This window comes from Suricata suricatta, chromosome 3 (genome assembly GCF_006229205.1).
Source record: "Suricata suricatta isolate VVHF042 chromosome 3, meerkat_22Aug2017_6uvM2_HiC, whole genome shotgun sequence".
NCBI classification, from domain to species: Eukaryota; Metazoa; Chordata; class Mammalia; order Carnivora; family Herpestidae; genus Suricata; species Suricata suricatta.
Window position 1 is genome coordinate 10,756,113 of NC_043702.1, and position 16,440 is coordinate 10,772,552.

The following is a 16,440-nucleotide window of genomic DNA, read 5'->3' on the forward strand; positions in this document are numbered from 1 at the left end:
GGAATCGTAAACTGTATGGCCTTTCCAGTCTGGCTTCTTTGATGTAGCATGATGTTTTCAGGGTTCATCCACGTCATACAATGTGTAAGTATTTCATTCCTTATGGCTGGCTAATATTCCACTCTATGGACACACCACACTTGGTGTATCTATTCATTATTTGATGGACATTTGGGTTGTCTCCACCTTTTTTGGCTATTAGATACATTTGTCTCTAATGGAGGATTCCACAGGTATCTAGTAGACAAAGATGAAGAATGCTGATAAGCGTTCTATAGTGCAGAACGATACCCTTCATCACAGCAAAGAATTCCCCAGTCCTAAACCCCAACAGCGCAGACGGTGAGAAAACCTGGCACGTGCCATAAAGTGACGACCAGAGAGTAAATGACTCGGGGAATCTCACTTGATTGAGTGTGACTAGCACCTGAATGAATCCTCAACGTTATCCGCACTCAAGGCTTTAAAGCCCTCCTCTTTCAATCCATCTTCTAGAAGTTGCTAGAACTCTGGTTCTTCCTCCTTTCTCCTCTGGTCAAGAGGTTGACTGTCGTGAGAGCTGCCCGACCTTTCCAGGGACCCAAAGTACAGATCGCTCTCTTTGCGTTCCCTTCAACAGGCAGCTGGCACTCATTCCAGAAACTCCTCTCTCACACCTCAGGATATGGCACCTGCCCCAAGATTTTGATTTTATAACAATAATAGTTAAACGTTATTAGAACATGTGCTAAACACACTATATGCATTATCATACTTAATTCTTGTAATAATCTTAAGCACTTGGCATTGCTCTGATCTTTCTTTTAGAGATGAGCCTTGGAATTGTTAAAAAACTCATCTAAGATTATGTCATTATTAAGTACCGAAGTCAACCTTCAAAACGAGGTCTAATTCTCAGCTGAAGTTTTTCACTTTGGACATTTATCACATTTGACTAAACATCACAATTATTGAAGGAGTAAATGCCATGCAGGCTTAAAGTCTAGGTCTACTGAGGGCAATCCTGGTAAGCTTCTTTTCTTCATTCATTATAAAAGCAGTCACTCAAGGGGCGCCTGGGTGGCTCAGTCAGTTAAGTATCTGACTCTTGGTTTTAGCTCAGGTCACGATCTCACGGTTTGTGGGTTCAAGCCCCCACGCTGGGCTCTGCACTGACAGCATGGAGCTTGCTTGGGATTCTTTTCTCTCTTCCCCTCTCTGCCGCTCCCTCTCTCTATGCCACTCCTCCTCTTGCGTGTGCTCTTTTTCTCTCTCAAAATAAATAAATAAACTTACAAAAAAAAAAGAAAGAAAGAAAGAATAAAGAAAACCAAAGCAATCACTCAGGAAGCTACCCGGCTTGTTTTCAATCAGTTATTCTCACCAAGTGCGCAGTAAGTATCTAAAATAGTGAGGGCAGCAAGATCAAAAGGAAAAGAAAACGCGAAGGTATTAAAGGGAAGGTTTCTTCCCTGGTAGAATCTTCACTCCAAGACAATATTATCCGTAGCAGTAATTTCCGCTGGGAACCTTCTGCGGGGCCAGGAAGCAGGGCCTCTGCCTGATGTCTTCCGTGTCAACAATACTCATACCTTTCATTATTCTTCGCTAGTAAGAACTTTGTATCTTCTGCGTAGGTTGGGGCCTTTCCCTCACTCACGCCATCAGGCAGGAACTGTATCTCTCTGCGGACCGTCTTACACAAAAGCTCAAAGAATGTTTGTTACATTGCATTCTACAAGTATCTTAACCATGTGAACACTCAAATTTAGTGCTTTCCACCAAGCGGAAACCTAGAACACCCAAACCGGCACCTATGAGTATAATCCTTCAGTTACCGCAGGAGAATGCCCAACCTAAGAAAAGGCCATTCCCAGTACCAGGAACCTGTGCTCTCCAGCGGTGTATGGATACTTTACCCTCATTGGAAAGGACTAGTGTGAAAAATGGGCACAGGCAGTTCCACTATCAATAAACATGTGTGATTACACATTGCCTTACACTAGCTTCTACACAACACGGAAGTTCAGAAACTATAACATAAAAGGTACAACTATAAAAATACCATCGCAGAAAAGACATTTTACAAGACTGGCCCTGAATCGATGGGAGAGGCAAGATCTGAACTTTGCTACTGACACCTTATTAAGTCCCTACTGCCGTATGTGAGACAGCAGGGCTGTGAACATAAGCAGGTGCAGCGGCTCAGCGGAGACGGCGTAGTGAGCAGGGAGGGGCTGTGCCAGGGACAAGGAGCGCTCCTGCCCGCTTGCCAGACTTCTTAGGTAATGAGGTGATGCGCTCATTTTCTATGCTAATCTTCCCAACCTTTTCTGTATCGCTTCAGGTAGAAGACCTGCCATAAAAGCTCTTCCTTCTAGGGGCAACTGGGTGGCTCAGTGGGCTGAGCGTCTGACTCTTGATTTAGGCTCAGGTCATGATCGCACTGTTTGTGAGCTGGAGCCCCAGGTCGTGCTCTGAGCTGACAACACAGAGCCTGCTTGGGATTCTCTCTCGCCCTCTCTCTTTCTGTCCCTCCCTCGTTGTGCTCTCTCTCTCAAAAAAAAAAAAAAAGCTCCTTCCTTTTAGAGTGTACAAACATTAATGATTTCTGAAAATTTTCCATTCTCCGGAAACATAACATTTAAATTTTAAACAACAGCATAATATCTTACTTGGGGTACCTATAAACCATGATTTATGCTACCCGATGGTCCATGCGGAGGGCTTTCCTTACATATTGCTGACGACAGGACTTACAACCTTTAATTCTCTTTACCATTTGCTTTTGTCTATATTATTTCACATTCAGTTCACTTTAAAACTCTACTTACTTCTTCATTTTGAGGGGTTGGAGAAGGTCTTTCTAAATCCAGAAAATCTAGTGGTCTTTCACTTAGTGTAAGTACACGAGGTGGTGTTTTTAGTGCCAGAGGTTTAAAGGGAGTTGACTGTATGAGGTCCAGATCTGCTGGTCTTGAAAATGGAATGTCTTCATTATTTCCTGGGAGTAAAGAAACAGAAAGGAAGGAGGTGTTTAAAAGAGAGTGGTTTTATTAACCACGTCTGCCACGACACGCCCCCTAGAACGTCTAAAATTAAAGACTGACAGTACAAAGCAGCGACAAGGACGCGGGGCAATGAAAACCTTCAAACATCACTGACGGGAGCAGCGCAGCGTACAGTCAGTTTCACAAACAGCATGACCGCTCTTCTAAAGTTAAACATAACCTAACGATATGTGCTAGCAATTCCCCTCCTAGGAATACAAAAACACACGTCCTCGCAAGGACTGGTGTGTGAACTCAGAGCAGCTGGCTTCCTAACAGTCCCCAACAGGAAGCAGCCCCAGTCTCCATCAGCAGGCGACTGGACTCACAACTGGGGAGTATTCCTGGTGGAAAGTTACCCAGTAATAAAACGGAATGAGCAACCGATGCACGCAAGTACACGGAAGAATTTCAAAAAGCATTATGCTAAGCAAAAGCCAGACCTGAGGGTATATACCGTATCATTTCATTTACATGAAACTCTAGAGAAGACAAATCTGGGGTCTGGTTTTAGAAAGGAGACAATGGCTACCTGGAATTGAGGGGGAGGAACTAAAGGACACAGGCAAGGGGAACCTTTCCGGGTAATGAAAACGTGCTACATCCAGACTGCGCACGAGAGTTACAGCGGTATGTAGCTGGTCAAAACTCACCGAGCTGTAGGCTTAAAAATTATGTGTTATTTTGGGTATGTAGGTTTTATCTCCACCTGTTGAATTATTAACAAATACTGTTTGAAACTTCAGCTTATTAGAATAGAAAGTTTGCAAATCCTGCAAAGTTGTATTTCCCGGCCCCTTTTCTAAATAATAGTTTGAAAGACCCAGAAGCTTTAATAAAAATATGTGCTGTTTTTTAAACTTTTTTTTTTAATGTTCTTAATTTATTTCTGAGAGACAGAGACAGAGTGCGAGCAGGGGAGGGGCGGAGAGAGAGAGAGAGAGGGAGACACAGAATTGGAAGCAGGCTCCAGGCTCCGAGCTGGCAGCCCAGAGCCCGAGGCGGGGCTCGAACCCACAAACCATGAGATCATGACCTGAGCTGAAGCCAGACGGACGCTTATCCGACTGAGCCCCCCAGGCGCCCCTTCCCTAAAACTATGAAACAAAGCTTTCTCGGGCAACTTTACAAACACACGTGAAATACCTGCTACCACAATCCTCTCTGGAACCTGCATGATGACGCTGGCATTTGGGACTCCTTCTTGGAAGCCTTGCTCCAGGTCGGCATTGGGTGGTGCCACCTTTAATTTTTCCGGGACCCTCATCTGCTGACTAATCCCTTCGGTGTATTCCATTTCATACTGAATCCGGCTGATCTCTGCCATCTCAGCAGCGCTGGGAGAAGGAAATGCCGCCCCACTCACTCTGTGGGCAAGAAGTGAGAGACAGGGTGACTCGGTGTTGACCAGCCTTCCTCACGCGGCTGGGTCAGAAGACCATTCCTTGTGGGAAGAGCAGAGTACCGAATAGGTAGGAAGGAAAAACAAAAGACCAAAGAAAACGGTTTCAACATAATGCCTTCTCACTTTATCAGCTGAATTTGCACCTTGACGACAATGCTTAGGGGCAAACTTTTAAATTACTGCATAACCACAAAACAAATGTGCATGCACACGCACACACACACACACACACACACACACACACACGACACACACTCCCTTTCTCTCTGCCCAGATAGGCATGCTGCTTATAATCCAAAACTGCCTGCACGAAAACTTAAATTAAGATCTCCAAATCAATGATTTGAGGGAAAGCTGCAACGATTTTCCAAAAATGAAATGAGGAACTGCTGTTGTGCATGAACCAAATAAAGCCTCTTAATGATGAAAGTCGGATTCAAAACGTAAATAAGGCTGATTCTCGGTTTACCTTAAAAAGTGTAATTCCCTCATAAAGCACCAAACACAAATTAACATCGCTCTTACTGTGTGTGTCCCAGGTGACCAAGACGCGTCAGACACAGTCTAGGTAGTAAGAAATCCTGAGTGGAGGAGTCCATTTGAGGGGATTCAAAGCTTCACATTAATTTGCGGTTAATATTATATTCACGTGTATACTTTTTAAAGAGCGTAACATGCCCTCAAGGGGAGAGACGGTACAGATGCAGTGAGCAACCTTCTAAATGAGAGAAGGACCTAGGCTTCAGGGAAATGCAGAAGAAACTTGTCCTCAAAGACAAAGTGCTGATAAGAGTGTGAAAGACCATGATTAGCAGCCTATGGTAATCCGCTCAAGCCTAAAATCGCAGCTCAACTGAATGAAATGTCACCGACCTTTCTACTGGGGTATCACCGCTTGCTCAGTTACTCATTTATAACACAGTATATCCACGTCTAGAATATCTATGTAAATACTGCTACACTGCGGTTCAGTTTACTTTATACAACAATCCCCTGCAGAGCTGAACATTTTTGGAAGTGAACATAACAACAAGAAGACTGCTTTTCCAGCTGTAAAAAGAAAGGATAAAGATCAGTATTTCAGCAGTTCATTTTACTTTAAAAAAAAAAAAAGAATAAAAGTACGTATTTACATAGAATGATCTACTAAGATTTGATCTACAAAACAATTTTCCCATGTCTCCTAAACAGGGTTATTCTACATCTGAAAAATCATGAAGATGGTTTTATGCACAGTCACAATTTTATGATTTTGCAAACAGGATAAAGCGAATCAAATATACAGAAAATTGTGACATCAGATCAAAACAAAAATCATTCTGCCATAAAACTCCTTTAATTGTTAATATTCTGAAGCGGGGGAAAGTCCTTTTCTTTTTTAAGACTTACATTACAATACAAATGAAGAAATCATGAGGAGAATGTAAAGGTCAGAAGTAAACGTATTTGACGTGCATGACCTAAAACACTGATGCGGAAGTAATGGCTCCTTTAAAAGGAAATGACTTCAAAAGGCAAATTATAGGGGCACCTGGGTGGCTCAGTCGGTTAAGCCTCCGACTTTGGCTCAGGTCAGATCTCAGGTTCATGGGTTCGAGCCCCGCATCGGGCTCTGTTCTGACGGCTCAGAGCCTGGAGCCTGCTTCCGGTTCTGTCTCCTTCTCTCTCTGCCCCTCCCCCTCTCATGCTCTTGTCTCTCTCTGTATCAAAAATAAATAAAACATTAAAAAATTTAAAAAAAAAAGGCAAATTATACTGAATTTTCAGCTAAAGGTATTATACATAAATCAAGGGCAATACAAATCAAAGACTGTATAAACATCAGTCATTCCTGGGTTATTTCCTAAACTGCAGGTCAGAGATGTGTTACTGCTCTTGACCAACCTCAATGACATGCTTCAGAAAGTTCCTGGAGGTTTGCTTCAGGTGCAAAGCTCTGAAGACGGGTTAAGTACGACTGTTAAATCGCCTCCTTTATTCTTTATCAAAATGTGTGTACTTTAGGGATCTGGCGTGCAGACGGCTTAGACACTAAGAACATGGAGCCAAAAGACAAAAAGTTTTACTCACAAATGTGTACCAATGACTGCTTGCTATTCAGCACTATCTGCTTCTGTACTTCATATTAAATCCTTTAACTTGCTTCAATGTGCCTGTGCTGGATGTGGAGCCACTTTTGTCCCTAGGGGAGAAAAACAGGAGCTAACTGAGAACCGACATGATACCGACAGCAGGGACTCATTGCTGGAAATCCTCTACGTGACATGTCACCAACGATATACAGCCTTACATTAATAAACCAATAATGAAAGAAAAAATTAACAAGCTTACCACCAATTTTGGTCCCACAGCCAGGGCCCTACAACCGTTCATCAGTTAATGCAAGATAAAATAACGAACTGTCATCCTTTCTGATTTGAACTGAGACAGGTGTGGCAGACGAAAAGTATGTATATATAAAAGAATCTCAACGATTATGTGTAAATGCATATACACATATATATGAAGGAGGAACGTGTATTGGGTAAATTTTCATTCGGCTATTTTCATTCAATACTTAATTTCATGCTTATTTAATTTTATCCACAACTTTCATCCAGTTTTTGAATTTGAACCAGTAATAGATGCTCTTGGCACAAAACACACAGGAGCATACAGAGAAAATGCAGTGTCCCACACCACGTCCTATACTGCCACTCAGGGCCCCACAGCCAAACTCTATTAGCAATTTTTCTGCAACCTTCTAGAAGAGAACCTCTTCCAATTCCTGTGTGTCTGTGAGGCACAGTTAAAGCTTATATTCAACTATGATACTGAAAAGAGATCAGTATCTCTGATATCCTTTGTGATAACAAAAGGATTAGAGCCTTGGGACATTATAAATTGAAGTTTTATAATAATGCACAAGGGCCAAAGATAACCAGAAGAAAATATCTCCCTGAAATGTTCTATTTCCCCCACTCCATGTCCTGCATTTCAGTCTTCTTCCCGACTTTCCACTGGTACACCCCATTGAGTCTCAACATTTCATTTCATAGCAACATCTGGTCTTAGGAGAATCTCTCAGTTTGTAAAATGTCACAGACTTAGATCGTAAAGGTAGACACTGAAAAGACAACTTCTGGAAGAAGCCAAATTCTCCCTGTAGCCTATCTGAGCTACCTAAATTTAAAAAGTAAATGGAGATTTTTCTAAGATTTAACAATGCACTGTCCTAATTAGATCAGAATCTATTTTTCCCGCTCCTTCATTAGATTACAGCATGTTTGCTATTATGTTTTGGCAATACAGAAAATAAACTTCTCATTTGGAGTTAAGACATTAATTGCTGAGGTTCTGGCATTAGAATCTACTAGGTAACCAGTAGATGATTCTCTGCTGTAAAACTAAGGAAACAAAAATCCCTCTTAGGATCACAGATGATCTCAGATCTCTCATCTCTAAACCTAGTACTTCCCAAACACAAGTAACTTATAGATTTCATAGTTTTTTCAACATTCAAACAGTACATTTTCTCTTATCTACACTCCCTTTTTCCTTTATCTCAACTTTTAAAAATACTAAATAATGTGTTTTAAAAGGAAATTCTACCTAACTCCTTTAAACCATGGATTTGATGTATACATAGATACATGTAACGAAAACAACTATTTGGAACAATCCTCATCTATAAATCACCTAGAATCAAGTCAAATCCCACTTCTGGAAGGTGTCCCAATTTTGGGACACAATGATTCAAGCTTGACTTTAATCTCTATATCAGAACAGTGGAACCCAGAGAAACAGCCCAGGAAGTCACAGAAACAACTTGGGTCAAATTGATTGTGGTTGCAAAGCTTTATAAAATTCTCCAATTATATAAAAAACAAAGTGTCTGGTTCTGTGTGGACCTAGTTCAAAGCTTTTATATAGGTCACCCTGTTTTCAGTTCTTTTCAAGCAACTAAAAAAAAAATGGGTTTATTAGCAAATCAGAGTGTAGCGATCCAGGACTAGTTGTAGTTTTTAACGAAAAGTCGTGAAAACTTAGAAAAACATAAATGAACAAATATTGAAGTAAGGTCGTGCATCCACAGAGAACAAGTTTCAACACCAGAAGGGAGGAAAGTTAAGCTGTGTAATCCTACAATGGGGCAGCCCTACCAGACAGGATGGGACAGAACACACAATTTCCTTCTGGAAAGAATAGCAAAAGCAATTCACATGCATTTGAAAGCAAAAAGACAGCAGGTCCTACACATAATTTAAATATATGGGGAAAGACTACTGAATACAACCAACTCGGTCTAATTCTTTCCAAATCCATTTTCCTGAGGGGGTTTCCTTTGGGAGCTCATTAGCAGATGAAACTGACCCAGAAACAATTTTTTTTTTTTTTTAATCTAGGGAGAGAAAACATTTAAGGTCCTTCGGTTCAAAGTCTCTCAGTGGACGGGAGGCATTTGGGAACAAGCGCCCTGGGGCTTTTCTCATCTGCTGCAATCAAAAGATGCCACCACTTTGAAAGGTTCCTCAGCGCTACAGAGTGCCCCTCGCTCTAACGACGCAGGACGCGGCCCGGGATGCTCTCGCACGATTCAAGGGGCCTCGCCCTGCAGACCAAGGTCAGAGGCTCCGAGGAACAGGCACTCGAGCTTCCCTCTGGCTTCCCAGTTCCTGGAAGGGAATCCGAGAAGCAACCCCCACCACCCACACTTGGGAACGAGGCTGCTTACAAGACCGGCTGGACCAAGGGGCCTCCCGGGCCGACCTGCTTCCAACTAGGTTTTCCTTAGCGAACACCTAATTGTCCACCAAGTACAAACAAGAACAAAAAACTGTCAAATCTGTAGGCATCTGGTTCAAGGTCATACTGAAAGGTGCCTCGGGGCCTTGGCCGGGAAGGAGGAGGGAAGACCACCCCCCCCCCCACCCCGCAAAGCTCCGCGTTCAAGTTCTCAGGACGCGCCCAGTGTTTCCCAACCCCCCGCCCCCAACTATTTCCCAGCCGGAAAAGTCCACTGTTTGTTGTCAAAATGAGACCCCGAACTAGGAAGGCAGCGAGAGGTTGGCCCGAAAACGCTCGCAGGAGCTTGTGCTGCTCCGAGGACCGAGGACCGAGGAGGTGGCAAGGCCCCGAGGAGGAGGAGGAAAGGCCAGAGCCCGGGGGTCGGGACTCGGGGCGACACTATGAACGGGCCGGGGTCACCGACGGTCCCTCCGCCAGCCGGACGGTCACGGCCGCGGCGCCAGGCCGGGAAGCTGGCTCGGGCCCCGGGTCCCGGGTCGGGAAGGCATCGGCACTCACCCCTGGGCCCTCTGGAGGGTCCCCGGCGAGGGTCGCCGGCCGCCGGCTCCCGGAGCGTTCGGGGGAGTCGCTCCCAAAGGCCGTTGGCCGAGCGCACGGAGGCGCCCGGGCAAAGCACCGGCCGGAGCGGCCCGCAGCGGGCCGGTAGAGACGCGAGAACGGCCGGGGCTGGCCCTGGCCGGGAGCCGTAGCTGAGGCCAGTGCGTGGTCATGTGGCGCGGGGAAGGGCGGACGTGAGGCTCACGCACGGGAGCGGGGGCAGGGCGACGGCGACTCGGGGCCATCTTTGTTGAGGGCAAAGAGTGCGCGCCGCAGGCAACAAAGCATCTGCGGTACCAGTTTGGTTCGTGCTTTTTTAAATCGGAGTTCGTGATCGTTAAGACCCACGTGTTTACAAGGTAAACAAACCTTCGGTAGCCAGTTACTAGGACTATTTCCCCTAACTATCTGCACCAAAATCTCTGTGGTGTGAGGCCTAATAATCTGTATATTTCGCCAACTCTGGCGGTGATCCACGCTCCAATTTTGATTTCTCGTACCGCCCTCCAATTATTAGATGTCTTTCATAACAGTGGCCCCTGCCCGGACTGGCACCTCTAATCCTTCCAGATGAGAATGCTAAAAAAAGAGAAGTTAGGATTCACAGTAGTTAGCAGGCTTGTTTAGCCTCCGGAGAGCCCTCTCTGCATCTAAACATAAAACTAACTTTTCTTCGGGAAACTCGGCATGCTCCCAGACATTGTTACAGACTGAAGCCAAACCGCGGAATATTGTAATGCCCGGATTTTAACAAAGAGCCCAACAAGGGCATACACATGAGTAGGTACTTCTCTTGAATCTAAAGATATTCCAGAGATGTTACCATTTTTCAAAATAATTTGGGAAACACTCTGAGAATTAATGTTCTTGCGGCCCCATAAAATAGTGGCAAATCATCCTTCCGTAAGAATAGACTGATTTTAGGAATGACCAGTCGTTCCAAACCAACCTTTGGGGGGAAAGATAGAGACCAAGGTGGGTAAACCATCCCTGACCAAAAAGAGGGCCTTGCTGCTTTCACCAGTACTCTTCCATTGAATCACTTACAATTTGCTTTTTACTCCTGTTCCCTCCCCCTCAAGAAAAACGTTTTAAATAACTTTCAGATGAAGGTTGTGAACCAGTTGCCAAATCCAAAGTCTTCTCCCTTAATTCGGATCATTCTTAATCTTCCAGAATCATTTGATTCTGTTAAGGATATCGGTGTGGTATATGAAATCACCAAACCCTGGTAGTAGATCCTCAAAGAAAAAAAATTCTCTCCCTTACCTGGAAGCTGCTCTCTTATTTTTGTGATAAGGCTTTGTTCATGCTGGGTCTTCCTTTCCTTCCGTCGTTAATGTGGACATTCCCGTTTATGGTTTATGATTCGATCCATCACTGACTATCCTTGCATTCATAATTGCCTCAGAGATTTTGTGGGGAAGAGATGGCATCATGTGAATGTAAATAACCCATCCATTTCATCTCATCCTGTCACACTAGGTCTAGCCAGTTCTTCATAAGTGTCCCTTTGGAGTTTTGACCCCCACAGGGTTTCACACTCAAATTTTCTCATTCTTCCCAGTTCAGACACCTTCTCCTGAATTTTCTTTTTTAGTTCATGGCAGGATTGTTTGTCCAGTCACCAAGTTTCAAAATTCTGAAGTCATCTTTCACTGTCTCCCAAGCCCCACCCTTCAGATTCCCCCCAACCTCTGTGACTGCTGTCCACTCTCCCTGTCCATTGGGCGCCCCCTGCTGGGCCACTACCCATCATCTGGGCTGATGACCTTTGAACTGGCCTCCCCACCTCCAATCATTTTTTCCCTCTAATTCTTACCAGAGGCTGGATCTACAAAGAACCTAATTTTACAAACCGTGAAACCCCAAATTTGAAGCCCCAGGTTTAAAAGAAATTGATGGTTTATAGTTCTCTACAATTCAAGAGTCCATAACAGCAATCCACTAATTTTTAAAAACACTTGAAATTATGAAGTAGCCTGGCAAAGGCAGTATATAAGACACTAACTCTTCTAGGTTACCGTTTCTATGATCGTTTTCTTTTGTCAGAATCTTCACTGGCTCTTATACCAGCCAATGAAGTACAAGTTCAACCTGGTGTTTGAAATTCTACCTAATATGGCCCTAACTCCTGCCATGCCACTTTATTTACCATTGTTTGTGAGTGTATGGATATGTGATGTTTCTATATACAGAGAATACACATATTCCATGTATTATGTATTCCATGTATATTCTTATAGTCTATGTATTCTTGACCACTAATTATTCTGAGTTAGCTTCAGGCTTTCCTAACTACCTACCCTTATCCATACTATTCCTAACACCTGGCATGCTGTCCAGCCTCTGATGACCTTTTGCTTCTTGAAATCTTAACTAGCCTTAAAGGACCACCTAAAATATTCCTTCTTTTATAATAATTTCCTGAGGCCTCCAACTGTTGAACCACTATCTGTCATTTCTTATAACACTTATCACATTCTGTCCAGTATTATAACTAATCTATGTATTCACCTTATTTTTTGCTACCAGATGAAGTTCTGTGTCTGAAACCAAGGTTTATGTCTCCCTCATCTGGATGTCTTCTGTGGAAGCCAACTATCTTGAGCATCCTGCAGGTCTTGGGCATAAAGTGTTAAGACTTATTTCCTGGTGTGGCTGATAAACCGTAATTCTTGATAATTCCAAAGCAACCGTTCTAAAAAGGCTTTGAGCAATGTCAGCATTTTGACCGTAGAGTCTAAACACCCAGAGAGGGTCATGTTTATGTGAATGTTTAGATTTCGTCTGGTTATTCAGAATCATTTACTTTGTACTCTGTGGTGGTTTCTCAGTTTCCAGTAGGCAGAGCTAGGGACAGGGCAAGGTGACTAGGCACTGGTAATACTCTGCAGGTGCTCTGGCAGGAGATCGCTAAGAACCCATTAGAGACTGATCCTCTTTTCCTCCCAAACAGGCTTGTAAGTAGAGAACGACCACTGTCCTCTGTTCCTCTACTTGCTGTAAAAATAAGTTCATTTAAATAAACATTTTTTTGGCTCAAAATGTTTTCAATTTAGATTTTTTTGGCCCAATTATGAGACTCTTTCTAAAATGTGTATTTGAGTAAGACTTTTCTTTTTTTTTTTTTAATGTTTATTTATTTTTGGGAGAGCTAAAGACAGAGCATAAGCAGGCGAGGGGAAAGGAGAGAGGGAGACAGAAACCAAAGCAGGCTCCAGGCTCTGAGCTGTCAACATGGAGCCCGATGTACGGCTTGAACTCACCAAATGTGAGATCATGACCTGAGCCAAAGTCGGAAGCTTAACCGACTGAGCCACGCAGGCTCCCCTTGAGCAAGGCTCCCCTTGAGCAAGGCTCCCCTTTGGCTTCTTAGAACTCTTACCCAGGATTCCTGTTCGCGCACCTTCTTCCCTTGATTATTTTGATTGCCATTTAACACAGCCTGAAAGTTCCTTACTTACAAAATTTCATATTTTGTATATGAAAAGCATTCTTTACCATTTCTCTACATTTACATTTTTATGAATAAGTTTCCTTGATTGAGTTGTTTGTATTACAAATGGGAAACGTCAAAAGGGATGGCCCATAATTTCTATAATCTATACATTTTCTTACCGATTGGTAAAAACTTCTTAAACACCCTAATAGAAAATGAGCGAAGATATGATCAGGCCCTTCATAGGAAAACAAAAACAAGCACTAATAAAGCAGCAAATGCTCATTAAATGTGACAAATCTGCAGCATCCCTGGTAGTGAGGAGAATGTAAATTAAGATGGGATAGGCAAAATTGTAAAAGAACAGCAATATCCAGAATTGGTAAAAAGCATAAGGACATGGGTGTTTACATTGTTGATACAGCTTGAAATCCTAACAACCTTCCTGGAGAACATTTTCGTTTGTATATCAAAGACCAAGATGGTGGGAGTCCTTTGATTACATCATTTTCCTTCTAGAGATTGATCCTGAGGAAATAACTGCAAAATGTGAAATAAAATATGTACCCTAGGGGTCACCTGGGGGGCTCAGTCATTTAAGCGTCCAAATCTTGATTTCAGCTCAGGTCATGATCCCACGGTCATGGGATTGAGCCCCATGTTGGGCTCCACGCTGAGTATGGAGCCTGTTTGAGATTCTCTTTCTCTCTGTGTCGCCCTTTCTCTCCCTCCGTTCCTCTCCCCTGCTGGTGTGCTCTCACTCACTGTCTCTCTAAAAGTTATAAAAGAAATACATACAATATGTTCATGATAAAACTAAATCAAATGTCCATCATTTGGGGATTCCTTGACTTATGTAGTAAATCCATGCAATGGACTATGGTGTAAATAATGATTAGTTCTTGTCTACTGATGTGAAAATAGATCCACAGAGTGTTAAGTTAAAAAAAAAATCTGGTAAACATGTTTTTATCCCAATGTTGTTTAAAAACATATTTACAGGGAAAAACTCTGGAAGGGCATATACCTTAATTATCTTGGGTGAGCGTGATGGGTTAGATCATGGCAATTTCTATATTCTTTGTAAGTCTGTATTGTGTGTTGTTTTTTACAGTGAACATATATTATTTTTACAGCTCAAAAAATTATTCTCAATATGAAAAAATAAGACCAGACATCATTTTTTCACTTTTATTTTTAGACAATACAATAAAATAATTTTTAGCTATAATTACAGAAATATTAGTACATTACAATATTTTAATGTTGTCAGGATATAATAATATAAAATATTCCATATATTTTAAATATATTTCATTTGGTTATAGAGTAAACATTAAATTAAGTTTAGTTGCAGTAAGTTACATTTGCTGCATAGAAAAATCTCTGTAAGTTAAATTAGCACTGAAATTCAAATGTAGCATTATTGTAATACTTTTATAAATAAGTTACTTAATAATGTTTACCTTGCAAAAAGGAGAGACCTCTGAGAAATCCATTATTTTAGCACACTGTGAAATTCCAAAGTTGAAGCCCCAATTTTAAAAGGAACAAGTTATTTACATTTTATCTACAAAGGTAAATCTTCATAACATTATAAGCTACTCCTAGGCATCTGGAAAGTGAGGCAGGGGAGCTGTGTTTCAGTGCTCAGTCTTAGACGTATGACGTATGGCGTATGACGTCTGACGTAAGGCGTATGGCGGAGCAGCTGTTAATAGGGCTTCAGTGGAATGTAAGGCTTTAGCATCGCCTGTCTTCCTCCGAAGTTAAACACTGATAAGAGGGCAAGAGGAGACGGAGGCTTGGATAAGCAGAGGCCAGTCATCTGGCTGTAGCACCAATCTAGGGCTTCTTACCTATTAGTAAAATCAGCCGACCTTCAGGGCGTGTGTGACCTGGGACTTTAAAGAGAGGCCCAGATGGGGCAGTTGTAGCCCTGGGTGTCAGGTAACTGCCTGCAGAATCGTTTCTTGGCTTTTTGTCTCCAGCGCTTGTTCTTAATATTGAGTGCTTTGGCAGTCACCCGGAGTTCTTGTGAAAATGCACATTTCTGGGCCCTACCTCTAGAGTTTCTTTTTTTTTTTTTTAATTTTTTTAATGTTTTATTTATTTTTGATACAGAGAGAGACAGAGCATGAGAGGGGGAGGGTCAGAGAGAGAAGGAGACACAGAACCAGAAGCAGGCTCCAGGCTCCGAGCTAGCTGTCAGCACAGAGCCTGACGCGGGGCTCGAACCCACGAACGTGAGATCTGACCTGAGCCGAAGTCGGAGGCTTAGCCGACTGAGCCACCCAGGCGCCCCTAGAGTTTCTGACTCTGTAGGTCTGAGGTGGGCCCTAACATGTGCATTTGTAGCGAGTTCCCAGATGGCAGCTCGTCCAGAGACCACACTTTGAGAACTGCTGGCCAAGGAGGGTTTAAAGACATCAGTTAGCCCCATATGCCATGATTGTACAATTGGGACACTAGGATATTTGTAGAGAAAAAAATCTTAATGTTAGGCGCATCTAAGTAAATACTCTGAGTAAAATGCACGTCATAATGTTTAAATGTAAGAATGCTTGATGGGAGTCATGTGAGCAGTGACCGCGGTCACAGTGTGTGCTGTCCTCCGCGGCCACACCTTCCCTTAGAAGGCAACTGAGACAGAAGCAATAACCTGAATTTGGAGATTAGCACCACCAAGGCCACCTGGGGCAGGGGGGTGGGGGGAAATCAACCTGGGGTGGGGGGGGAGATCAAGTAGCATCTTCAGAGCTTTGCCTCAGGATACCTGGCCTCTGAGATCCATCGAATAGTGCTACCAGTGAGCACAAGTGGTTTTTAGAGTTTTGCACATCTTTGTTTGCTTAACATCGTTCCTCCCTGGCTCGTGCAATGCCTAAGAGAAGCTAGATATCCCGGGCTCTCCCTGGGCAAAGGTCTTATTTGTAAACCTTGAGAGAGGCCTGCTGACTTCTGATGATGGCATATAAGAACAGCGAACAGTGACAAAGGAAGAAAAGGGGGGAAACCAATTCCGATATGTGGGATTCTTAACAGCAACAGTAAGTAATTACCTCTTCTGGGAGAGCAGATCAAAACCAAGTAAATCTCTTTTTCTCCCCCTTACTACCTGTAATTTAGCACCATGCCTAGGGTATGGCTTGCTGCTGAATGAAATGCTCGTTTAGTTGAATTAAGTAAATTTGGGAATGTATCAACACACTGAAAGCAAATTTTAAGACATATATCTG

At 43.0% G+C, this 16,440-nt stretch overlaps 1 protein-coding gene across 9 annotated transcripts in view; it reads right to left on the reverse strand.

Moving 5' to 3' along the window:
- MFF (mitochondrial fission factor) overlaps positions 1-9,895 on the reverse strand; it is a 32,100-nt gene extending 22,205 nt beyond the window's left edge. For 7 of the 9 annotated variants that reach the window (XM_029933682.1, XM_029933681.1, XM_029933680.1 and 4 more), the window contains exons 1-4: positions 9,721-9,809; positions 6,505-6,616; positions 4,176-4,396; positions 2,814-2,983 (exon numbers count right to left, since the gene is read on the reverse strand). In XM_029933682.1, coding sequence (XP_029789542.1) covers positions 2,814-2,983; positions 4,176-4,356 — 351 coding nt within the window. In that variant the 5' untranslated portion in view covers positions 4,357-4,396; positions 6,505-6,616; positions 9,721-9,809. Of the gene's footprint in view, positions 1-2,813; positions 2,984-4,175; positions 4,397-5,307; positions 5,485-6,504; positions 6,617-9,720 lie in introns of all 9 variants that reach the window. The other 2 variants (XM_029933676.1, XM_029933683.1) reach the window with 2 other exon arrangements.
- Positions 9,896-16,440: the final 6,545 nt, after the last annotated feature.